Consider the following 26,621-nt stretch of genomic DNA (forward strand, 5'->3'; position numbering starts at 1 on the left):
AAGTGTCACATTCAACACCTTAGCCAAACAGGATAATGAACTCAGCACCCAAGAAAATTCCACTCCCATTCATATGAATAGCATGGACAGAATGCACAAATTCTTAAAATGGAAGGGACCCTAAGGGGGAAAACACATTCACAAAATTAAGAATGTATAAATAACAAGTCATAATGTAGCAAACTACAAAAATGAAAAACATGTAACTTCAAGTCCTTCTAATTACCAAATCTCATGTGTCTGAATCCCCAGATAGACTCCACTGCTATCAATCAACTCAAAAAAGTTTAGCCAGTGGCATTGTTGTCAGGACTGGAGATGAAGGAAAAGATGAGAACTATCCTTAAAAACCATAGAAAGGGGGCCACTAGGTGGCAGAGTGGATAGAGCACCAGCCCTGGAGTCAGAAATACCTGAGTTCAAATCTGGCCTCAGACGCTTAATAATTACCTAGCTGTGTGGCCTTGGGCAAGCCACTTAACCCCATTGCCTTGCCAAAACCTAAAGAAAAAAAATAATAAGACAAAAGGAAAACCAGGTCACTAAAAGGAGTGAACTATGAGAGCATACTAAAGCTAGCCACAAGTAGGGTTCTACAAAACTCCCCAGTGTTTAAAAGTCTACAGGCCTCTATGTTTAACTCATAAGTACATAAGTAATTCACAGCATAAAATGCAAGCCAAAGGGAAAGAGAAATATTCTAGGTATCTTGTACCTCTTCAGTTAGAGAACTGTGTACTTTTACTCACCATGTACTTTCCAGGGCTCTGATAAGTACTAGGCCATTGAAAACAAAACAGAAGGAACTTTGTTGATGTCCTAGTGCAGCAAGGGTCAGAGCTGGAGAATCCATTTATCTTCATCATTATTTCTTTTTTTTTTTCCTTAAGACTGAGTGTCCAGATCTTTCCCAGGCTGGAAGTGTAAGAGTTACTTATGGGTTGATCCTGCAACTCACAAGGGAGTTGTGACTTCATTTCCAATCTGGGTTGGTTTGCACCCTCCTTAGGCAACCTATTGACCTTATGCTCTCAATGATTCTGATAGTTCTTATATTAGTGTGGACACCCAATGACCTTAGTCCACTGTATCTCAGAATTTTTTAGTTCAAGAGATCACTTCATCCTCTCTGGGAGGTGGTATTCCTGGCAATACTACCACGTCTCCATGTCCATCTGATTTAATCATTTAAAATAGCATGTTTACATTTTTAGGAATATGGGCATGGTAAAGTCTCTATAATTTATTGTTGTTCAGGAAGGAACATTGTACACATTAACAGCATCATTTAGAATTTATCAACTATGATGGATTTAGCTTCTCTAAGTTCAAAGGGCTAGGACAATCCTCAGAGACCTGTTACAGACAATCCACATCTAGCTAGGAAAAAAACCACAACCAAAACCCCACAAAATCTTACTGAACACTATGTTCAATTTTTTTAAATTTCTCTTATATTTTCCTTCCTATGCCATGATTTTCCTTCTTTTCCCTAAATCCTAATTTTTCACACACAAAATGACTAATATGTAAACAAGTTAAATACAAATGTACACGTACAACATTCACTATATTAGGGGAGGAGAGTGGGAAAGGAGGATGGAAGAACAGTGTGCAACATAAATATGCGTGTGGATGAATGTTGAAAAACTTTTATAACAATAATTGGAAAAGTAAAATACAATATCAATCAAATATTTTAAAGTGTACATACATGTTTTTAGAAATATGGACCTGATAAAATGTCATTAATGTATTGTTGCTATCCAGTCACTTTTCAGTCATGTCTGACTTTCCATAATCATATTTGTCATGTCCTTGGCAAAGATACTGAAGTGGTTTACTATTTACTTCTCCAGATCATTTTACAGTTGAGGAAACTGAAGCCAACAGGATAAAGTGATATGTTCAAGGTCTCACAGCTAGTAAGTGTCTGAGACCAGATTTGAACTCAGGATGATGAATCTACTAAATCATCTAGGTGCCCTCATTAATTCAGACTTGACTAAGTCACTATGACAGTCCAGAAAGATGAAGGTTAGAGCTAAGGTTTACCTCTCTGTGTCCGTAAATAAATAAGCAATGTAAAAAGAAGTCCAGGATGATTACTTAAGAGAACAAATTGTTTCCAACCACTTTAGAAACTCCATTTATGTAGAGACAATGGTTAAGCTAATTACAAATTATTTATTCATTAAAGTAGGCTCCCTAAGGATCTCTACTTGGCACTACTTGGGTAGCCTACTTTAAGTTGAGGATATGTACTTAAAAAGAATAAAAATGGCTTTTTTCCTCTTTATAATACAGTATTCTCTAATTTGGGCTATTTCTGAATACAGACTGGCCTTCTCTAAAATTATTATGACTCTGAAGTTTTGCTGTATTTAAAACTCAGACACAAACCAGGACTGCTGAGAAGTCATTGGCCACCTGTCCTAAAATTCTCATAGCCCTCATTTGGTGCTCCCCCAGCCCAGGGGACGTGACCCTAGTGACAGAATTAGTAAAAGTTCCACAAGCTTAGAATTGACACAGCATGTCAATTCCACAAAGACGCCAGCTTTCCATCTGTCCTCGGTGCTTAAGCCTGGACCCATGACGATCATGGCAATTCTGTATAATGAGGGGAGCCAAGTCGGTCTCGCTCTCTGCAGCCCTGCTCAACACCATATGTAGTGAGAGTTGTCCTTGTCTGTACCTAGGACATGACTGAATTCATTTCTAACCAATTCACTTTCTAAATATGGGGGAGATGGCAGGCAGCAAGTAGTACAAGTTCCAGCCAGAATAAAAAGGGATAGGAATGTTCTAAAGTCTATGGAGTTAAGCCACTCACTCAGCTTGATGAAAAAAGTCAAGTATCTCACTTTTAAGAAGGCCTCAGAGATGTCCTACTCTCTTTTCTGTTACCAAGACTTAATAGGATTATACCCTAATCATCATATAGACAGAACTACAGAAGCCTTAGCCTGATAAATGCATTGTAGTTAATCTGTTCCACACCTGCACAAGTAAGCAGGAAATTACTTGCATGAATATTAAAACTATAGGCAAAAATAGTGTTTTTTTCAGCTTCCCTGGATCCGTAAACTCTAGGAATAGAATCCAAATAACAATCATAGATGGGATGTGTAGTGTTAAGCTGGGTCCATTCCCAAAATAACACTTCCTAGATGATAGCCCCACATATTTTTTTATGATTAACTAGGAACTTTATGGTCCCAGGGAAAGATACCTATTTTACTATTTGACAAAATGGGAATTAGGGGAGGAATGACTCACAGTTCTCTGAATCCAAAACTTACTATTTTGGGGCCATTCACATTCTCAGGTCCCTTGAAGTCCTTGTCACCACCAAGAGATAGAGAGGAATCCAAAAAATTCAGAGGTGAAAGAAAGATTATTTTCAGGTACAGACACAGAGGTGGCCATGTGATCAGAGATTTCAGGTCCTAAAGCTGAGACTACAAAGTTTATAGTTCCTGAACACCAGGTCTGTCATAACTAATGGCAGTGGTTTCAGTCCCATTCTTTTGTAAAGAGAATTAATGAATTCTAAGTGTCCAATGGTGATACGAGAACTCTAGGGAAGACATTTGGAAGATAGCATAGTTCTATCCCTAATTCATCTTACATGGAAACCCAATCCAAACTCTTTCTTGAGTATCATTAATGAAATAAATATGATGAAGGCAAATAGGATAATGTATGCAAAGGACTTTGCAAATCTTATTTCTTCTTTCACTTAATCAACATTTTGTCAAAGAATCACAGCTCTAGAGGTTAAAAAACCACTGTAGGCTATGAGTTCTTTGTAGGGGTAATTGTTTTTAATTTCACTGTATTCAAAGTACCTGCCACATAATAGATGTTTCAAATATATTAGATATAGATATATATAATATAGGTATTATGAATTATATATGTTGTATATAGATATTAAATTCAGCAGTCAATAACCTTATTTGTCAGTAGCCACAGATGTTGAGGCAAGACACTCCACCAGCAAAAAGATTAGGACACACTGAAGACCTAGATGATAGTTAGCAATGTTTAGCAGAAGTTAGATGGTACAGTAGATAAAGTGCCTGACCTGGAGTCAATATATATATACATATACATATATGTATATATATATATGAAATATATTAAAATCTATTAAATATATTTATATTAAATAAAATCTACAAAATTATAAATAAAATCAATTATATTCAAACACAATTATATTGAAACAAAAAACATTTTTTAAGGTCATGGAAAAAAACCTAGAAGAGACCTCAGAGAATAGAGGAACTCTAACCTAACCCTCTCACTTCATAGATGAGGAAACTGAGGACTGGGAAGACTGTGACTTGACTGAGATCCTATAGATATTGAGTAGATAGACAGTTAAATAAACTATTTACTCAGCACATACCCTACACCAATCCTGGTGCTGAGTGGTGAGCATATAAATATGTACAAGCAAGGAAAACAAACTGTCTTCAAGGAGATAACATTCTAAAGGGAGAAGGTAGCTAGAAAGCAGAAGCAGGGGAGGGAGGGTAGCAACATCAGAAGTATCAGAAAGATTTGAATGTTATTTTCTGACTCCAAGTCCAGGGCCCTTTTCACAGTACAGCACTGCTTCTTTGCGAAGTACAGGCATACCACATAGCTATTGTTGGTTCAGTTCCAGATCACCACAATAAAGAGAATACCTCAATAAACATCCATGAATTTTTAAGTTTCCCAGTTCATATAATAATTATGTTAATACGATATCTTAAGCTATTAAGTGTGTGATCTTATGTCCAAAAAATGGTACATATACCTTAGTTAAAAATATTGTTGTATCTTCAATTTAGCTATGACTGAATCTGTTACCCCTTTTGGGATTTTCTTGGCAAATACACTGCAGTGGTTTGCCATTTCCTTCTCCAAATAATTTTACAAATGAGGAAACTGAGGTAAACAGTGTTAAGTGATTTGTCAAGGGTCACATGGCTAGTAGATATACATATATGGATTTAAACTCAGATCCTCCTGACTCCAAGGCAGGTACTCCATCTACTGTGCCACCTAACTACTGCTAAAAAAAAAAAATGTTAACCATCATCTCAGCTTCCAGTGAGTCCTAATCTTTTTGCTGGTGAAAGGTCTTACCTGTGTTGATGGTTACTGACTTATCAGATTGGTGGCTGCTGAAGACTGGGGTGGTTGTAGTAATTTCTTAAAATAAAACAAAAGTGGATTTTGCCACATTGATTGACTCTTCCTTTCACAAAGGATTTTTCTGTTGCATGAAATACTGTTTTAATAGCTTTTTACCCACAAATGGAAGTCAATCCTCTCAAACTCTGCTGGTACTTTATTAATGAAGTTTATATAATATTCTTCAGGATTGTTGTGTCTTAGGGAATAGAGAGACCCAAGGAGAGGGAGAGGCAGAGGAATGTCCAGTTGATGGAATGGTAAGAACACACAAACAACATTTATCAGTTATTATAATAGTCATATCCAAGATCACTGATCACAAATCACTATAACAAAAAATAATAATGATGAAAAAGTTTAAAATATTATGAAAATATGATACAAAGACATGAAAGAAGCATATTCTGTTGAAAAAATGGTGCCAACAGACTTGCTCAATGCAGGGTTGCTATAAACTTTCAATTTGTTAATATTAATAATAAAAACATTGTCTGTGAAGCCCTACAAAGGTAAACCTGTATGCATGTCCATGCAGTGGTAGGAAGAACAAGACTGAAACACAATAATATTAATAATTTTTTTAAAAGAAACCAAGAAAAAAATCACTTCAGTCATTTAAAATAATTGATTCTGAACTCTTACCATTGCTCTTTACCTTTCTTGGAGGAAAAAAAAAGGAAGCTGAATAAAAGCTGCAAACCCTCATAGAAAACAGTTTAGTTTGAATATCTCTACCTTGTCAGCTCCTCTTTATGTTTATGAATCTCTAGAGAGTTATCATGAAATAGACATTTTAATTATCCAACAAAATGCCAGGTGCTGCTGTATTGTACCAATGACTATATGCAAACTTCATGATGGGCTTGCTTCTGAAGGACAATTTGGTCTTACCTTGTTTTTTAAAAAGATTGCTCCTGACAATCTCATTCATGGACTGTACTTTTTGTTTCTGAAGTTTGACTGGTGGGATGCAAGTGTAAAATTCATAGAGAAGTTGGCTGTAGGCAGAAAACAACAGAGTCCTCAAATCAAATTTTAAACAATTTGTTAATCAAGAACACAAAAATTGTGGGAAGTAGGGGGTGACACTTCAGGGGATGGACCAGAACTGTAATTTCATGATTATAAGAAACACCTAGCGAGGACTTTTCATCTATTAATGCAGCCCCATACCTTCTCTGAAACTTAGGGACTTAAAGAATCACCAGGACCATTGATAGGTTATATGATAATACTAATAGCTAGCATTCATAAAGCTTTGCAAAATTCTGCTCCCTCATTTTATCCCAACAATTCTTTTTGTTTGTTTGTTTGTTTTTATCTCAACAATTCTAAGAGGCTGGTGCTGTTGTTCTTTGTCATTGTTTTTAGCTGTTAGGTCATTTCAGTTGCATCTGACTCTTTGTGACTCCATTTGGATTTTCTTGGCTTAGATAAAGGAGTGGTTTGCCATTTCCTTCTCTAGTTCTTTTTATAGATGAGGAAACTGAGGCAAATAGGGTAAAAACACACATACAATATTTATCAGTTATGTTCAACTTTTAATATGGGCATAGTCCATGATGCCCCCACATCCAAGATCACTGATCACAAATCACTATAAGTGATTTGCCCAGGGTCACATAGTAAGTGTCTGAGGTTGGATTTGAACTCAAGTCATCCTGACTCTAAGGCCAGCACTTTATTCACCTGTACCATGAAGCTACTACTAGGTAGCACAGTGGATAAAGCATTGACCCTGGAGTCAGGAAGATTCATCTTTAGTAGTTCAAATCAGACCTCAGATATTTAGTCACATGTGACCCTGGGCAAGTCACTTACCCCTTTTTTACTCAAGTTTTCTCATCTGTAAAATGATCTGAAAGACAAAATAGTAAAACAATCCAGTATCTTTGCCAAGAAATTTTGGCTCTCTTATCCTCATTTCACAGAGAGGAAAGATGAGACCAACAAAAGTTAAATGACTTGTCTGGGATCAAACAGCTACTAAGAACTTGAGACCAGATTTGAATTCAGGTCCTCTCCCTCTCCAGATCTAGCATTCTCCCTGGTGCAAATGAGTTGGCCAGAATCACAAGTCAATATTGTGTTTGAGGCAAGATTTTAATTCAGGTTTTCTTCACTCCAGTTCTAGTGCTGACTCCAATGTAAGTGACTTGCATATGGACACACAACAGTTTGAGTGAGAGGAAAGAATTGGATTCCTGCCTTTCCAACTCCAATCCCAGCATCTTCTTTCCATTATTCCACATTGCTGTTCTCTCAATGGTGCTAAAAGATCAGATGCTAAAGTTGATAAAGATACTAAAATTGGAATTTATCGGTGATCACTTTTAAAATATAAAAAGTCTTACATTATACATCTAATTCCAAATTTCAGTCACAGTCTGACACACTGTTCTTTGACCCTGAGATCTTGAAGTCAGAAGGGCAACAATCAACCAACCAGTTCCAGATAACAGGAAACAACACTAAAAGTTGCAATATGAATAAGTAGAGAGACTTTCCTCATCTGGAAATCTTTATGCCAATAGGACCACAGGTCTTTCCTCCAACACTATATTAGTACTGCAGCTGCTAGCTCCCTGACAAAATGTTTCCTACCCTCTATTAAGCTGATACCTGGAAATTCAAAACATGAAGAGGAACAAGCCATCGTGAGACCAAATTTTACCATAGTTATTTAACTATTTTACTAATGTAATTAATTGGCTTTTTTTGTTCTGCGAAGTGGAAAAAAGAGAGGGATAGAGAGGGATCCTGCTTTGATGACCTCTTCCAAGTTCACCAGCACAAATATCAGTTTTCTCTAAGACTTTAAGAACATCTCATGGAGCAAAAGAAAGAAGTCTCCAATTGGCACAAATTTAGTTCCAAAAGAAAGGCAATGAGCAACACAATAGTCATTCAACTTATCCTTTACCTTTCAGAAGTAGTACTTCATGCTAAGGCACTTTTGAATAGCAATATGAGCAGAAGAATTCCAATCACTTACTTCCATTTTTTACCCAAAATCTGGCACAAGAAAATGTGCCATTTTCCCATTACCCCACTAAATTCCCCTTTAAAAGTTATTGGGGATATGTCCATTCATTTTGTGAGATAATCCCAGCATTCCTCAGAAGAGCTTCCTCTGCTTCAGCACTCCTAGTTTCCCAAGGGAGCTGAGGACAATTCATACCATGTGCTCACCTGAGTAACTTAGCATCAAAGACAGTTTCCACATCGTGGAGAACAGATGGGATATATTTCAAAGCAGCCACCTGGAATAAGAAGTAAAATTAGCATGAGAGATGCCCCCATTTAGGTTAGGTGTTTGTATAAAGAATATTTTGCTAAATAATACAGGCAGTATGAGATGATTCCTGCATTATATGAAATGTTCCAATAAGTCATGGCCATTTATCACTAACCAAGAAAATACAGTTATCCCTTCCACATTGCAGGAATCAGAAATATAATAACCCTGTGATCTGGAAAATCTGAGGAAATTGTTTTGACCCTTCCTTCATACCAGAGAAGAAGTCTGAATTTTTTCTTTTTTCTTTTATGGGATATTTACAGTATGTTGTTGTAAAATTTGGGTTGATAATATGTAATGCTAAACATTATGTGGTTCTGAGTTTCAAAATTTCTTCTGTGCCATCAGCTGACCTTCTCATATTGTATGCAGAAGCCCCCCCAAAAAATTCCCATTTAATTTCTTTTGCCAATCCAAGATCTATTGAAATCATGAAGGATAATATCATATTGTAGAAGCATAATTGTACACAAGTACATGCAGGCATATAAAATGAACACGCATACATGCAATTCATTATAAAGTTAAGATAATTGATATAAGAAGCATGTCCTTTTTATGTTTGCTTGTTGTTTCACTAATAACAAGGATGGGCTATATTGTCACAGTTAATTCTTCTGCCTACCTCTTCCCTTATAAATAGCAGGGGACATCTTAGAGAGCCCTGGAGAGGGTCTGATAATTAAAGCTGTCTGCAAATGGAATGTGATGGTAGGTAGGATACTACATTAGGGTCTTTTCCAACTCTAGGATTACAATATTTTAAGACTCATAAGGTCAATTGCTATTTTTTCAAAATGCATTTTCAATAGAATTATCAAAGAAACAAGATAAACATGAAAGGTGTTGTTTTGGGTTTCAATTTGGTAAATTTCATACATACAATTGACTTAGAAGGCCCTTATAGGTGAAACTGAATACAAAAGGCCTACTTTACAAATTAACTAAATAAAGATTTAACATTTGAAATCTAAGAAAAGAAAAAATCACATAAATTATTGATTTTATGATGAATTAGATAAAAATAACCTAACCCCTTTATTTTATAAACAGGGAAATTGAGGTTCAGAGAAGTAAGTGACCTGCCTGAGGTCACAAAGTCAGGAAAGCAAGAAACAAGAAAGAAAAGAAAAGCAAGAAAAAAAGTTTAATCCATTAAACTCCTGTCCTCTGATTCCAAATTCTGCTTTCTTTCCAATAGACCAGGCTGCTCGATCTCAGCTTACTCCTCTGAAAAATGAGAGGGTTAGAAGGTCATCTCTAAGCTATAATAATAACTCATATTTATATAATGTTAAAGGTTTGCAAAGCTTTTTCTATATATTATTCCATTTAATCCTAACAACCCTGTGAAACAGGTATATCCCAACTTGACAGAGGAGTCAATCAGTCAAAAATCCTTTACTAAACCTCTATTATTTGCTAGGCTCTGTGTTAAGTACTGGGGATACAGGGAAAGGCAAAAGAAAGTCTGTCCTCAAGAAGCTTGCAATCTAATCCGAGAGATCACATGCAAACAATTATGTATAAGAAAGCATTGATAAGTATATATATATATATATATATATATATATAAAATAATCAAGAGAAGGAAAGCACTAGAATCAAGAGGAATTGGGATTTGAAATCAGGTCTTCCTGTCTTCAGGATCAATTGACCTTAATCAATACATAAACACATACAAGAAGGCAATTTTATACAGGAAAAAGAATGTGCATTCCCAGCTTCTGTCCTTTATCTTAGTAACTTTATAGATTAAGGATAGAATCTGGGAATGAAAATTCTTTTTTCTGTATAAAATCACCTTCTTTCTTCCTTCTATATAAAATTGCCTGGTTCACCCAGGGATATTAGTTACAGTCTTGGCCTCATTAGAACAACACACCAAGTGAGTGACAGAAAAGTAAACTTCAGCCTGTGGCTTTGGTGCCAGATGGATTTCGGCACCACATAATTAGAGGAGAATGTTTATGCGCCTGCTTCCATCCACATCCAGGTGGATTTTGTAGTCACCTCATCAATTTCTTCAAATCTGACTTCTGCTCACCAGTTCCTTTGGTTCTTTGTTCTTATAAAAAATAGAGATCTGAGTGACTCCAGGGTGTGAGCAGGACCCACCACCCGCTGAACCTCTCCACTCCTAAACCAAAACTTCCTTTTCCCTTTCCAGGGACCTATTAATCTAATCATTAAGCCCTTCCCTTATATGCCTCCTCACATCTCTACCATTGACTTTGCATCCTTCATATCTGATAGAATGCATGGCAAATGACAGGAACTTAATAAATGCCTGTTGAAAAATTGTCTTGAGATCAGGGAGGCAACAATGGTAAACATGTCCTGATAGACTCATTGCAATAATTCCCCAATGAAAAAAAGGAGAGAAAATTGTGACATTTTAGTCAATACCCACCTAGGAAATCAGAAGCTCAGCATTGCAGTACCTGCTGCATTTTGCTGGTCTTTAGAAATTGTATTTCCAGGGAGAGATAAGAAACAGCAGCTCCAAGGAGCCTATGAAGTCAGGATAGATATTTCTCACATTAAAATGCTTCAGCTAGTTCACAGGATGGGAATGGGGAATGGAATGAGTGGAGGTTGGAAGGAAAGGCTTTGGAAGTCAGTCTTCTCAGCCCCAGTCTGGCAAGAGTAGAAAGCAAGCTGACTACCTGTCACTCTTGGACTTTGAATGTGTTTGCAACTCAATGGGAATTTATTAAACTTTCATCTTGTCCCTGCTGACTCACAGGTGCATGTGAAATCTGTTATTTTCCTTCCCAAGGGGAATTGCTCCTCTCTGCCTCTGAGAGTCTGTTGGGAACATGCTAACAGCTAGAAGTGACCACACTTTCTCTGTTCTCTGACATCTAAACATACCAGAAGTCTGATAGAGGGCACAAAGGTTGGCAGGACTCACCCAGAAAGGAACAGGGCCTGGGGCTTGGTGCCTGGTTGGATGCATCACTCATTTTACTATTCCCTTATTAGAACATAAGCTCCATGAGAGAAGGAACTATCTTCTTTATTTGTATCCTCAGAGCCTTGCTTATGGCAAATGCTCAATAAATGCTTTTTTTAAAAAATATAGTGATTTTTTTCTGTGCCTTTTACATTTTTCCTAGTGGATCTTCTGAATTTCTGAACATTCCTCCTGGCATTCTGAGGATGTGTCTCGTGAGTTGGAAATAAATCATTTTTGAGAACTGGTATATGAAATCTATATGTTTACCTACCACTCACCACATTAAGGATACTCTCATACATCCTGGAAAGTGGTGTGACCAGCCAGCAGAAATGTATGTCGCCTCTGTAATTTGTTGATTAAGTGATCCCAAACAAGTTTATCTATTAAATTACAGATTTCCAACAATCCTTCAAGAAACAGGGGACCCAAGCGAAAAGTGAGAGACAGACCTCTGAAAAAAGTCAAATTCAAATTAAACAATAATGACCTAATTGGCATGAGGAGGAGGAGAGGCTGAAACAAGGACCAATAAAAGAATGGGGTATTATTCTAATAAGCATCACCTGAACTGACAAAATTGCACTCAGAGCAAACTGAAAATAGAAAAAAGTCAAAAAACCAAAAATGGACCCTCCCTTGCAAATGTATGTTTCATCATCTGCTAAAAGGGTTTCCATTCTGGCTCTCTGAAAACAGCTTGAGATTTGAGAGTGTCAATAAAATCAAAATATGATGTCATGCCTTGGGGTAAGTTTCCACTATAAGACTGGACATCATCCTCATGGAAAATTCATAGATATTTAAAATAGTCAATGCCCCTTCCCCAATGGTCTTTCAATCCATTCATCACAGCAGACAGATGACTTTGCAAGGCCAACACAAGAAAAAAGACCAACATTTTCTTAGGGACAATGTGAAGATGAGAAGGGAAACTCCTCACATATTTTCTATTAAGAAAAACAGATGAAGGCCTCCAGGACAATGCACATTACATTAATCTTTCATTTGCTTTCCAACCAAAAGTCAGATTCCAGGAAGGAGAAAGAGTCTGCCAGGGAATTTACAAAGTGTATACTTCTACCCTATTCCCATAGGGAAATTCCATGATCCAGTATTACAGTTTGTTTGTTTGTTTTCTTTTTTTTCTTTACCTTGAATCTGTGATCTTGTTGGTGTATGAAAATCCTGGTGTGTAACTTCCCTCTCTTAGTGAAAATAAGCAACTCATCTGACACTTATACCTTTAGAGAGCTACCTGAGAGTAATGGGAGTTCAAGAGATTTGCCCATGACCACACAATTAATGTGTGGCAGAGGCAGGATTTGTTGGGGCTTGAGCACTGAGGTAAGGAGAGAGGTCCAAGAAGTTTTCAAAACTCTCCTCAAGAATGAATCATCTGAGATCCATTGCTAGCTATGGTTTCACAGCAGAGACTCCTTCTAGTCTTTAAGAAGAGTTACTTATGTTAGGTGCTAATAGTTTCAATTATATTCCCTGAAAGATTTCCTTTTCTCTTTTAAAACATCCAGAACAAAGTCTTAATTTCTACTTTCATGCCACACAAACTCTAAAAAGATCTGACAGCTGGATCATCCTCAAGCCCTAGTCCAGCCAAAGGCCTAGTCTTTAGGGACAGACTAGCTAAGTCATGAGTTGCTCATTATCAAGGTGACTTCTGGATGATAAATCTGGGGATCCAGAAGACCAATAACTGAATTACTGATACTTAAAGGAGAAAAATAATCATAGATTATTAAAGCATTGAAAATATATTTCAAGGGGTGGGGGGAGGGAAGTAAGATTGGGGGGAAAATTGTAAAACTCAAATAATATCTTTAACAAAAATAAATTTAAAAAAACAACAAAAAAAGAAAAAACAACTAAAAAAACAACTTAAGAATTTGACAGTTTTAGGGGCATCTAGGTGGCGCAGTAGATAGAGCACCGACCTTGGAGTCAGAAGTACCTGAGTTCAAATCCGGGGTCAGTCACTTAATAATTACCTAGCCGTATGGCCTTGGGAAAGCCACTTTACCCCATTACCTTGAAAAATCTAAAAAAAAAAAAAAAAAAAAAAAGAATTTGACAGTTTTCTCAGTGAACACAAGTAGCCATTTGTGGACTAGATGGATATGCTTTATTTCAGTTAAAACTGCTGTAAAATCATAAGAATACAGATTGAGAGTACCTTGGAGTTCATCTCATCCAATCCTCTTATTTTGCAGATAAGGAAACTGGAATCCATTGAGATTAAGTGACTTCCCTAAAGATACATAAATAATAAGCAACAGAACCAGGATTTGACTCTGACTCCAAATAGAGAAATCTTTCCTTATTATACTGTACTATGTCTGAAGATTTTTTTTTTCTATTTGATTAAAACAATTGCTGTTCTAAAAAAGAGAAAATATGTTTTAGATTGAAAAATAAAGGATAAGAATAGGTCATTTTCATGAGTAGAAAGTTATTTATAGTCATATAAAATACTTTAAATCATTATTGATTAGAAAAATACAAATTTAAATCATTACTGATTAGAGAAATACAAATACAATTCTGAGGTATCCTTCCCACCTATCAGATTGGCTAATATAACAGAAAAAAAAATGACAAATGTTGGAGAGGATGTGGGAAAATTGGGACACAAATGTACTGTTGGTGAAGTAATAAACTAGTTCAACCATTTTAAGACTATGCCCAAGGACTATAAAAGTGTGCTTAACTTTTGAACCAGAAATATCACTATTAGATTTGTCTCCCAAAGAAATCAAAGAAAAAGGACAAAAATCTATATGTATAAAAATATTTATAGCAGCTCTTTTTATGGTGGCAAAGAATTAGAATTAAAAGGATGCTCATCAATTGGGAATTGTTGACCAAGTTATTGTATATAACTATAATGGAATACTATTTGGCTATAAGAAATGAAGAGCAAGATGCTTTCAGAAAAAAACTTGGGAAGACTTATATGAACTGATGCAAAATGAAGTGAGCAAAACCAAGAGACCATTGTATACAGTGACAGCAATATTGTAAAATGATCAACTATGATGACTTAGCTATTTTCAAAAATATTATGATCCAAGGCAATTTGAAAGGATTTATGATAAAAAAAAATGCTATCCTCCTCCAGAGTAAGAAAGCAATCTGTGTACAGATCAAAGCATACATTTTTTAGCTTACATTTTCTTCCTTTTTCTTCTGTTTTTTTTTTTTTGCAACTTGGCTAATATAGTAATATTTTTATATAACCTCACATACATAAGCTTGCCTTCTCAAAGAGAAAGGAAAAAAAGAGAGGAAGGGAGTGAGAGAATTTGGAATTTAGCATTTTAAAAACTGAATTTAAAATGTTTTTACATGCAATTGAAAAAATTGTAAAAATAAAAAGTAAATTACATTTAAAAAAAAAATGTTCACTCTCCAGCTCCTTGTCTGAAATAGCAATGACTATTTTATGAGTCTGGACAACTGATAGAAAATATCAAGCACTTTATGTAAATCCCAAACTTTCATCTTGATCTTAAATTTTAGGCAATAGACTATTTTCCTCTCTTTTGTTTCTCTTAGTCTTATAAACAAAACAATAACAGCAAAGAAAAAAAATATAGCCCACATCACAAAAAAATTAAGGAGCTCCAAGAGGATAAGCTAAATAATAGGAATCCTGACAAATGAATTAGCCCTCAGAGTATAATAATCATAATAATCCCTACCTTTGTAAAACACTATATTTTTCAAAGTTCTTGCACATTCATTATCTCATTTGAGTCTTACAGCATCCAGGTAAGAAAGGCCAGGCAAGTACTCTCATCCAAAATACTGCTTTCTTCTATATATGTTGTCTCTCTGTATTAGAATGTAAACTCCTTAAGGGGAAGGACATCTCACTTTTATCTTTGTATATGCAGTACAAGTTACTGTTCTTGGCTCATTGAAAGCACTTAAATGTTTTTTCATTCATTCATCCATCCCTAGGGCACAGTGGTGTGATGCCTTGAATTCAGGAGGAGAGGAGATCAAATCCAGCCTCAGACACTTGCCACTTACTAACTCTGTGACCTTGGGCAAGTCACTTAACCCTGATTATCCCGCATCCAGGGGCTTCTCCAGTCATCCTGATTCATATCTGACCACTGGACCCAGATGGCTCTGGAGGAGAAAATGAGATTCGTGACTTAGCACAGTATCCCCCCCCCCCCTCAAATCTAACTCATGTGCTTGTTATGGTATCACCTCCCTGATATCGTGGTCTTCTTCAAAATGAAGGACAAATATATGAGAAAACCAAGACCCAAAGATGTTAAGTGTTTTGACCCAAGGTCACACAATTTGTCAATGACAAAGCCAGGACTACCAGATAGATCTGTATCTTTCCAGCAATCTTTTCAACACATCCTTTATTGGTATGGAAGCTGACACTGATGCATGATCTTCCTCTCCATATATTCCAGGTTTCCTGTTCTCTACACTTCAGGATAGTTTGATGATGGTTTTAGAAAAGATGAGAAGACAAAAAAAGACCTGACAACTGGAAAGGATAGACCATAGAAAGAGATAGAGCTAGAAGGAAAGAGGTAACATGGGACAGGAGAAAGTCTAATAGAATTAGTCAACAGGTCTAGATTCAAAGTCTAGTTATGCTACTCATTAGCTCTGTGTGGGGGGAGGAGGTAGAGAGAGAGAGAGAGAGACAACCTTTACCTCTCTAAAACTTATTTTCTTACATGGATAAAATCTGGGATTGGACTAAATGACCTCAAATCCCTTTCAGTTCTAAACTGATGATCCTTTGGTCAAACTCTGGCACAATGGAGGAAGCACTGGTCTTGGCTTCAGAAAGTCATGAGTTCAAATGTGACCTCCAATACTTACTAGCTTTGTGAACTCAAGTAAATCCTTTACCTCTATTTGCCTCAGTTTCCTCATCTGCAAATTGACAAAAACAACAGTACCTACCTCTCAGGGATATTGTGACGATCAAATGAAATAATACTTGCAAAACACTTAACACAGTGTCAAGTTCTATATAAATGTTAGCTACTATTATAATTAGTCCCACCACCATCCCCATTTTTATAAAAGAAGGAACTGTCCAGAAAGAGTAAATGACTTGCTCAAGGTCACAGAAGTTGTTAGTAGCAGAGTGGGGTTTAAACTGAGGTTCAATGACTTTAAGTTTAATCTTTTTTCTGCTACATTATATTCCAAATACTCCAGTGATTCAAGAGGGAATTTTTTTTTTAAAAAAGGGCACCTGGTACAATCTAATGGTCTTATAATTGTATCATTTTACATTTAACATTTTGGAGTTTAAATATTTTAAGAAGATGTGAATAAGGAAAAAAAGAAAACTTACTAAATTACTTCCTACATCATTGAACAGGATATATATTATATGTGTATACATGTATATACATATGTGTGTAAATATGTGTGCATGTGTATGTGTGTATATGGTCATATATCTATATGTGTGCATATATACATATATTTATTTGTATGCTTTAGTCATGTCAGATTTCTCATGACCCTTCTTAGGCTTTCTTGGAAAAGATACCAAGTAGTTTGTCATTTGTTTCTCTAGCTCATTTTACAGATGAGTAAACTAAGGCAAACAGGGTTAAGTGACTTGCCCAGGGTCACACTGCTAGTAAGCATCTGAGACCAAATTTGAATTCGGTCCAATAAACTTACCTTTCCTAACATTAGTAACTATAATTCAAAAATACTCATTCTTTATGATCACATCATTAATTTCTGAAGGAGAATGGCTTCAGTCTTTATACAATCCAGGTGAATAGTCACCACTCTAGCAGTCTTGGATGAGCCCTGAGGGTTGCAATCTCTGCTGTCATAAAGAACAAGCTTTCCTTATGGGACCCATCCAGACAAACACAAAAACTCATTAATTCTAACTAGCAGCTGGGAGATCCCAAGCATAGTAATGGCTATTTAAATTAGTGACTAAAAGGATAAACTTGATAAAAAAACGAAGCAATCTGCATTAACTCATTGATTTCGATAACTGTATTTGGGTTTTCATTATATGTGATACATCAGCCAGCACTTCCAGAATGCTTTGCAGTAAATTCAGTAGAAATAATGAAGTCTTTCTAATTGGTCCTTTCACTCTGGCCTGTGCTACTAAATGCTATCTTAGAAACAAGGTCGTCTTAAGGTTTTTATAAGCATTAACGGATTTGCAGATTAGCAAAAAAGAAGGATGCTCAATTGGAGATCCCTTGTCCTCCTGGCAATATCACCTCCTCACAGAGGAGCGTATCTAGCTATGTAGAGAGGAACAAGTTTATTGTGCTGGGAAGGAAATCTGGGTCTATGGGCAGCAATTTCTTGTTAAGAACTAACTAGTTCTTATTGTATAAGAAAAGCAAGCCGGACTCTGCTTTTTCCTAATGTGGTACCAAAAACTAAAGAGCTAGAGGGTACTTTAGATAACATCAAATTCAACCCCTACATTTGACATAGGAGAATGAGGCCCAGAGATATTAATCAACTTAACTAAGGTCATTAGTGGGACAACTAGATGGCACAATAAATAGAGCACCAGGCCTGGAGTCAGGAAGACCTAAGTTCAAATATGACCTTAGATTCTTCTTAGCTGTGTGATCCTGTATATATATCAATTAACTCTGTGACTCTGGACAAGTCACTTAATATTTGTAAAATGAACTGGAGAAGGAAATAGCAAACCACTCTAGGATCTTTGCCAAGAAAATTCCAAAAGGGGTCATAGAGAGTCAGACATACTCAAAATAACTGAACAACAAAAGTCTCTAGAAAGTGTCTAAGTCAAGATTCAAACTTCTTGACTCCAAGTCCAGCTCTCTACCCATCAGGCCACATATAACCCAAAAAGTTCCAACATAGAAGTCATTAATATCAAGCAATTTTAGTTCGTTGGTAAATAGCTTTTTTTTTTTCCCTATCCTATTAGCATTTTACCTCAGGGATAATTAAGCACACCTTTCAACCCATGATTTTAATTAACAAAGGACTGCATGTTTAACAGCAAAAGTGGATACTATCTCAACATATCACCATTCTTTTAGTGTCAAGATCAGGAAAACAAATGTTAGCATCTGTGTAAACTAACCTGCAACAAGATGGTGGTTTTGTATTGACTTTTCATCAGGTTGTTGATGGATTCAAAGAGTCGCCTCATGGATTCTTCAAATTCCATCTGTTCTTTGCCTTCGTAGAGCCTAGAAAAGGACACAGTGGAGTTATTCAATTCAAAAGACTAATACCCTGGAAAATGGACACTAGGTACAGTTATCATTTAATATTAAAAAGTCAGAGAAAATAGAGCCCTAGGAAAAGAGAACTGGTACAATAGTGCTTGCATAGGGGTTGGAGTGGAAATCTTATGTCCACTGTGCTAATAAGAAATTCTTTAAGCTGACACAACATAATAGAGCCTCTTTTTTTCTCCTTTCATGAAAATGAACTGAAAAGAATGAACCTAGTTGAATCAAGGAGACATTCATACTTTCATCTGATTACAAGCATTAAAAGGTAAATTGTTGTCCTCTTAATTTCAAGGTTATTCAGAACATCAAGGAAACAATTTTTCAAATGCACTGTCCCCTTACTCTAGCTGCTTTGGAAGGGATATCAACTGGTTCTACTTACTACATCTCCTGCAGGACAGCTCTCTGTCAAGGCCATGGCATTCTCTACTCATCCTTTAGAAATTGACTTTCAGGTTCTGATCCAAACACCCTGACTTTCCACTCTTATGAATGATATTTGCTCCCTAACTTTCCCCAATTTTTATCACCAATCAAAATATATCCCCAACCTAATCTGTAACTTTCAGTAGAAATTCCACAGAGAAAGTCTTTCTATCCCCTATTCAGATAATGAAAGCTTTGCCTGTCACAGCCCAGCTTAGTCAAAAAGCACCAAAAGCTCTGCCTTCTGCAAAGGTGTATTTCTAAGATAAAGTGCTGACACACTTAACAGATTTGTTTCTCCAATCATCCACAACACAGGCCAGTCAGTTGTTGCCCCACCAAGCAACTGTCACAACTAAATCCCAACCAAGCAACTGTCACAACTAAATTCCACTGCTCTAGGAAGACAAATCCAGTTGTTTTGTCATCCATTTCTTCCTGTAACTTGTTTAGGACATCTTTTAAATATTTAGATGCCATGTCATTCAGGTATATATGTTAAGAATCTAGAAAGATTTGTATGAATTGATGAAAAGTAAAGTGAGTGGAACCTGGGGAATAATTGATATACTTAACACTGTTAAAAAAAACAAGCAAACAATTTTGAAAGACTTATGAATTCTGACTAATGCAATGATTAACCATAATTCTAAAGGACTAATGATGAAAAATGTTATCTATCACCTGAGACTCAAGATGCAGAGTAAGACAAATTTTGGGGGGATACAATCAATGTGGGAATTAATTTTGCTTGACTGTGGTTGTTATTTACATGGGTTTTGTTTTTGTGTTTTGATTTTGTTCTTTTTTTGGTCAGGAAATGAGAGGGAAACAAAAGAAATGCTTGTTAATTGCAAAAAGTAAGGTGTTCTATATGGCAAATTGCTTTCAATAGCACTAATTCATTTGATCTTCAGAATAACCCTGTGAGTTAGGGATGATCAATCCATTTCACAGATGAGGAAACTTGGAAACAATCATGGATTTTGGATATTGTTGCTGAGAGAACTAGAGGACTGAGAGTTAATAAAGTTTCATTATTAAAAGTTCCAAGAAGCCAGCGGTTTCAGGGCTTTATGAGAATGGCAGAAAAATATCCATCCTAATTTATCATGATGATAAAAATATTAATGATAGAAATGTAAAAGTGTCTTAAGGTTTACACATACTTTTTAAAAAATTATTTATTTTAGTTTTTACAAGACAATTAAGTAACTTGCCCAAGGTCACACAATTATTAAGTGCATAAAGTCATATTTGAACTCAGTTCCTCCTGACTACAGGGCCAGTTCTCTATTCACTGCACCACCTAGCTGCCCTTACAGTAATTTTTAAATATATGCTTCCTTACAAGAATTCTGTAAGGATTAAGATATTATTATATCCATTTTACAACCAAAAGAATTTATACAGCGAGTAATTAATAGAGTCAGAATTCAAATTCAGTTCTCTTCGAGTCTACCTCTCTTTCCACTATAACATATTGCTTGTGCTTATTTTTGGGGGGTCCAAAGAGAACTAGAAACAATGGCAGATGTAAAGGAATTGAGATACCTTAGGAAATAATGAATTTCTTTTCACTGTGTGTCTTCAAGTGAGGACTAGATAACATGTGTTTCAAATGATTTGGATATCATAAAAATCATATAATCAGTTCATAAGATAACAGATTTAAAGCAGAAATTGATTTTAGAGGCCATTGTAAGTGCAATTCCTTAATTGTACAGTTGAGGAAACTGAGGTTAAATGAAATAATGTGACATATCAGCGATCATATGCACAGTGTCTGAGGCAGAATTTGAATTCAGGTCTTCCTACTATGCTATATACTGTACCACCTAGCTGCCTCATCTTGTAGATGAGCCTATCTATGCTTTCTGCAACCTCCTTTGACTGCTTCACAATGTAGTCGGGAAGTGCTCCAGTCAGTGCTACTGAAAACTCTATATTCTTTGGCACTGTCAAATGGTTTAACATCAGAAATTGATATGATTCTATCATTAGAAATAACATTAAAGGTGAGGCATTACCATCTGCTTTGCCACTGTACCCTAAAGACCATGAGATTTTTTCTCTCAGCTAGGGAGCACAGTGGATGGAAAGTCAGGCCTGGAGTCAAAAAAACCTGAGTTCAAATCCAACCTCAGATACTTAATCCTGTGAGATCCTGGACAAGTCATTTAACCTCTATTTGCCCAAGTTTCTTCAAATATAAAAGGTGAATAAGAACAGCACCTACTTTATCAGCTTGGTGTGAAGATCAAATGAAATAATATTTGCAAGACATTTCACACAGTGACTGGCACATAGTAGGCTCTTTTAAAAATATTTTGGCTCTTCCTTGCCCTTCTATCTGATTTGCAACTAAAATTTTCTATCTGTTTTGTGTCCCCCATTAGAATTAGAACTCTATAAGAGCATGAATTGCCTTTTCCATTTTATTCCCAGGACTTAACACAGTTCTTCACACACAGTAAGTACATAAAAGCTTTGTTCAATCTTTCATATGTTCTATTTTTTCCATATGTAAAAATTCAATGCAACAAACATGTATTAAGTGCCTTTTAGAAGTAAATCACTGTCTTAAAGAGTTATTAAACTACCTTTTGACCCAGAAATATCACTACTTAGTCTATTTCCAAATATGATCAAGGAAAAAGAAAAAGAACCTACATGTTCTAGAATGTTCATAGCAGTTCTCTTTGTAGTAGCAAAGAACTGGACATTGTAGAGATACCCATCCACTGGGGAATGACTGAACAAGTCTTGGTATATGATTATGATAGAGTACTACAGAGTTACAAGAAATGATAAACTCAATGATTTTAGAAAAACATAGAAAGACTTGCTTGGATTAATGCAAAATAAAATAAGCAAATCAAGAGAATATTGTATAAAATGATAGCAATATTGTTTTAAAAACAACTTTGAAGGGGCAGCTAGATGGTACAGTGGATAAAGAATTGATCCTGGAGCTAAGAGAACCTGAGTTCAAATATGACCTCAGACACTGAACACTACCTGCTTGTTCCTGGACAAGTCATTTAATCCTGAATGACTTGCAAAAAAAAAAAAATGACTTTTACTTAATGCTACTTTATTTATTATAAACATACAAATGAACTATAAAAGACACATGAAGATACTGTCTATAACCAAATAAACAACTGATAAACAGATGTATATGTAGAATAATTTACATACATACATATGTGTGTGCTTATTTGTATCTAATGATAGCCATCTCTCCAGGTCTTGGGGGGGGGGGGGGAAGCAGGGAAGAGGGAGGGAAGAAAAATTTACATGATAATTTTGTTGTGTTTTTGAAAGGAATAGCAAGTTATGTATAGTAGATTTGCTGTTTTGTGTGCAATTATCTTTTTTATTTTACAGTTATGAAAATGCCTGTTTTATCCCATAAATTTAAAATAAAATAAAAAAGTAAAGTGCTGTGCTAATAGGCATTTGAGGTATAAAAGGAATCAGATCCAGTCTTTAAGGAGTTTAAATTATACTGAGGAGAAGAGAAAACAAATATGAACCAAAATAAGTGCAATATAAATAACTGAAAATGAATGAATGTTAACAACTGCAAGAATAAAAGAAGGCTTCCTGAAGGAGGCAATCAGAACTGAGTACTGAAGGGTGATAAGAATTCTGAGAAGCAGAGATGATATAAAGGGGAGTCACTTGAAGATTTTTTGAGCAGCCAAATGATATGGTGTCTACTAGGATTCTCTTAACCCTGTAACAAAGCTGCATTCCAATGTAAAGATGGTCTCTGATTCTCAAAGGAATAAAATCTGGTTAGTCATGAAAATATTTCAAGTGAAGGAAGAGGAAAGAGGAAGGGAAGGAGAAAAGGAAGGGTAGAGGGAGAAAGAAGGGGAAAGGAGTAAAGGGAAGAGAAAGGACCAAAGAGGGAGAAGAAGGAGAGGAGAAGAAGGGGGAGATGAGGGAAAGCAACAAAGAGGGAGAAGGAGAAGGAGAGGAGGGGGAGAGAAGGGGGAGGGGAATGGGGAGGGAAAGAGAAGAGGGAGAGGAAAAGGGAAAGAAAGAGAAAGGGGAAAGGGGAAGAGAAAAGATGGGGAAAAGGGAAAGAGATGGAGAAGGAAAGGAAAGGGAAGGGAAGGGAAGGGAAGGGAAGGGAAGGGAAGGAAAGGGAAGGGAAGGAAAAGAAAAGAAAGAAGACAGGGGGAAGGAAAAGGAAATGGAAGGGAAGGGAACAGAAAGAGGAAAGAGGAAAGAGTAAGGAAGGATTATTTGAAATGACAGTATCTCATCTATCTGAAATGAGTCAAGGACATGAACCAAAAGTCTTCTATGTATCCCTTTTTATGCTCTGATCTTTTATTCCATCTTCAGACAGAAGTTGAGAATCCTTAAGAATCTTAAGTTAATGGAGCCAGTGAACTAATACTAAATGACCCTAAAATTCAGCCACAATAAAAACTGGAACAGCCTGTGAGGCACATTTCTGGGGCATGCAAGCTGGATCACAGCGAACACTTCTACTCCCAGGGCTTGGATAAATATAGCCATCCTCTGCTTGCATGTGATTCATTAAGAATACACGGTACACAGCTGAGCACTCACTAATGCGAATGGAATCCCATATGGCATGTACAATAATCTGCTACCACCTCTGCCATGCAGGTACACATAGTAGTCTATGAAAGTTGTTATACAGTCTCAGTCAGATATTAATCAATGTAATCAAACCTAGACTGGCCAAAAAAAAAAAAACCAGAAAAGGTATATTTCGGAAGGATGACATATAAAAAACTTTAAAAGAACTCCTGGTTCATCTCTACTTTCAGCAAGTATCACTTTTTCTCATTCTGTAAATGACTAGTATCAACAGAAGATTCAATTTTATGATATTTTTTAGAATTCATCACAAACTCAGATAAAGGCATATAAAATCCCATTTCAGACATTTACTAGTTGTGCAACCACACAGTTAGTTCTCTGACCCTCAGTTTCCTGATCTGAAAAATGAAAATCATAATATTCCCTAGGATTTTTGAGAGGAAAACACTCCATGAACCTTAAAATGCTTTAGAAATTTGATTTAGCATCACCATCATTATTATATTATGACCATTCAAAAAGAAAGAAAAAGATATGCTATATTTATCTAACAAAATTTAATCATGGATATTTAATGAACCCATAAGTCTAATAATAAACAATAGGGGGAAGGGGGGAGGGTACAGTTATTTAATCATTTGCCTTGACTGAATGATATATTCTCCATTTCCTCCTTAGATTGACTTTAGCAGATCAGCTGCCATGGCCCCAAATTATTCATTATATTAGTTCTGTCCATGCTGTTTTGTAAAATAAAACTATACAACTTTTATACTCCAGTCAAGTCTTGCAATCAAAGTCTTGAGGATTTTCATACAGAAATATAGCATTACTTCTCAGATATATATAACTTAACTTTGCAAGGTCCAAGCTATAAAAAAGTAGACATCATCTTAGTCTAGTCCTAAGAGTTTGGGGAATGTTCTATATGTCCTTGGATCTATGGAAAGCAAGGAAACGTGACATGGCATGAAAAGAAGTCAAAGACTGGTGGCAACTTTTATTCCTTTAGATTCAAAATCTAAAGTAAGAGTGATTTGACTTGAGTTTTAACCATGTCAGTTATCTTAAGATGATTGGACTAGGATCAAAATAGTCAAATTTGAGCACCCACTACCAGCTAAATCCAAACAGTCAAAAGTCAGCCTTACCACCATTGAATTCTTCTAATAAAGGGAAGCTGACTAAGGAGTAACTTCAATCAAAGACCAGATTCAGAAAAGTCTCATTAGTCAGTGACCCCCAGGTCTATATAGGAAATTAAATGAACCAGAGATAAAAGGGAAATGGCAAATTAAGAGAGATAGAAGCCCAGTAGAGTAAGGATTCGAATAAGCTTTCCAAGCCCATCACTTCATTTTGGGTTACAAATGAGAAAGGGGGAAAAACAACAGTGATAGCAGATCCTCTTTTGATAGGTAATAAATTGGAAAAATCCAAAGAAAAAAGAAAAGGAGGGCTTTAGGAAAGGTTATATCTATCAAAGGTTTAGGATAAGACCAATATTGCCAACATGATTGGAGTCTATTTCATTTAATTGAATAACCCCAGTTTAGTAGCCAGGGCTCCAAACAACTCAAAGTGGCAATATTCTTGCCAATAATGAAACTATTTAACCTTGAACTGTTACTTTCTGACATTTGATGAGGAACAGTCCCTCAAGGCAATTGACAGAAAAGTTTCTTTAAATATGCTATTTAATATAAATCACCCTAGGAAAGAATAATTAGTAGGCTCCAGGAAGAAAGACAAACATAACATTCAGCAATCCTGTTTTGAAATATGCCTAGAAGAACACATAAAACTTAATGTAATCATGGAAGAGGAACGGCCTCAGGTGGGAGCATAAACAGCTTAAATCAAATATAAAAGTTAACAATATAGAAGAAATGAAAGAAAAGCCACGCATCTAAAACATTCACTTTGCTTGTGAAAATATGGCAAGCTTGGGCAATAAATTAATAGTAAGTAGGCAATAAGATGCAGGCAAAATCCTTGAAAAGAACTATAAGCTATGAATATAGTACAATAGGTGTCCTATGCCATCACTCACTTGACACCAAGAGGAACTGCAGCCTTTATGTAATTTGGCAAAAAAGAAGGAAGTTGCATAATTTTGCACTTAAGTAAATTTTGCTATTAGTATGAAAAATGTATTTTAGATATTTCAAATATAATTAGAACCTGGATGCTTAGAAGCAAATCTAAGAGGGACACACACACACACACACACACACTCCTCTCTGAGCCCAAAAACTTCAGGGAAGAATATGGATCATAACCCCAAATTATAGAAGCAAAAATCATAAAATTATTGGAAGACACCTTAGAGGTCATACAGTCTAACCCCTGTTCAATATCAGAATCTTCATGTCATATCTCAGGAGGATCTATTATCATTGTTCTGAGATTATTATTCTTTCTTCCTAAAGTCCTCTTGGTCTCATAGTCAAAATCCCCTTATGAATAATAATTTAAAATCATTCATCTTCAAAAAATATTTGGTGGATCATATTGTCTCATTTGATCTAGAGAAGAAGAGAGGAAGAGGAATGGATGGAGAGCTGCCATCCAAATCCAGAAGATTTATGCTCAATTCCTTCCTCTGACTTGTATGTTTATGTAATCCTAAGCAAGTACACTTAACCTCTAAGTGCCTCAGGTAACTCTCTCAAACTTAAAATTGTTGAAAAAATTACTGCTCTGCAGTTATGGGGATTTCCTCACCAGGGAATACTCTATACCTCTAAGAGCATAGATCCAAAAACATTTACTACTAACCCACTTCACTGTCCAAGAAGTTATTATTATAACTGGAAAAATGAAAAAAATATATGAACAAAATATTGTTAAGTGGCTTCCT

The 26,621-nt window shown here is 35.9% G+C and overlaps 1 protein-coding gene across 2 annotated transcripts in view; it reads right to left on the reverse strand.

Annotated features, from left to right (window-relative positions):
- DOCK2 (dedicator of cytokinesis 2) overlaps window positions 1-26,621 on the reverse strand; it is a 535,580-nt gene that overhangs the window by 377,557 nt on the left and 131,402 nt on the right. For both annotated transcript variants that reach the window (XM_074212450.1, XM_074212449.1), the window contains exons 23-25: window positions 18,583-18,691; window positions 8,392-8,462; window positions 6,091-6,197 (exon numbers count right to left, since the gene is read on the reverse strand). In XM_074212450.1, the coding sequence (XP_074068551.1) occupies window positions 6,091-6,197; window positions 8,392-8,462; window positions 18,583-18,691 (287 nt within the window). The remainder of the gene's footprint in view (window positions 1-6,090; window positions 6,198-8,391; window positions 8,463-18,582; window positions 18,692-26,621) is intronic.

This window comes from Macrotis lagotis, chromosome 1 (assembly GCF_037893015.1).
Source record: "Macrotis lagotis isolate mMagLag1 chromosome 1, bilby.v1.9.chrom.fasta, whole genome shotgun sequence".
NCBI classification, from domain to species: Eukaryota; Metazoa; Chordata; class Mammalia; order Peramelemorphia; family Peramelidae; genus Macrotis; species Macrotis lagotis.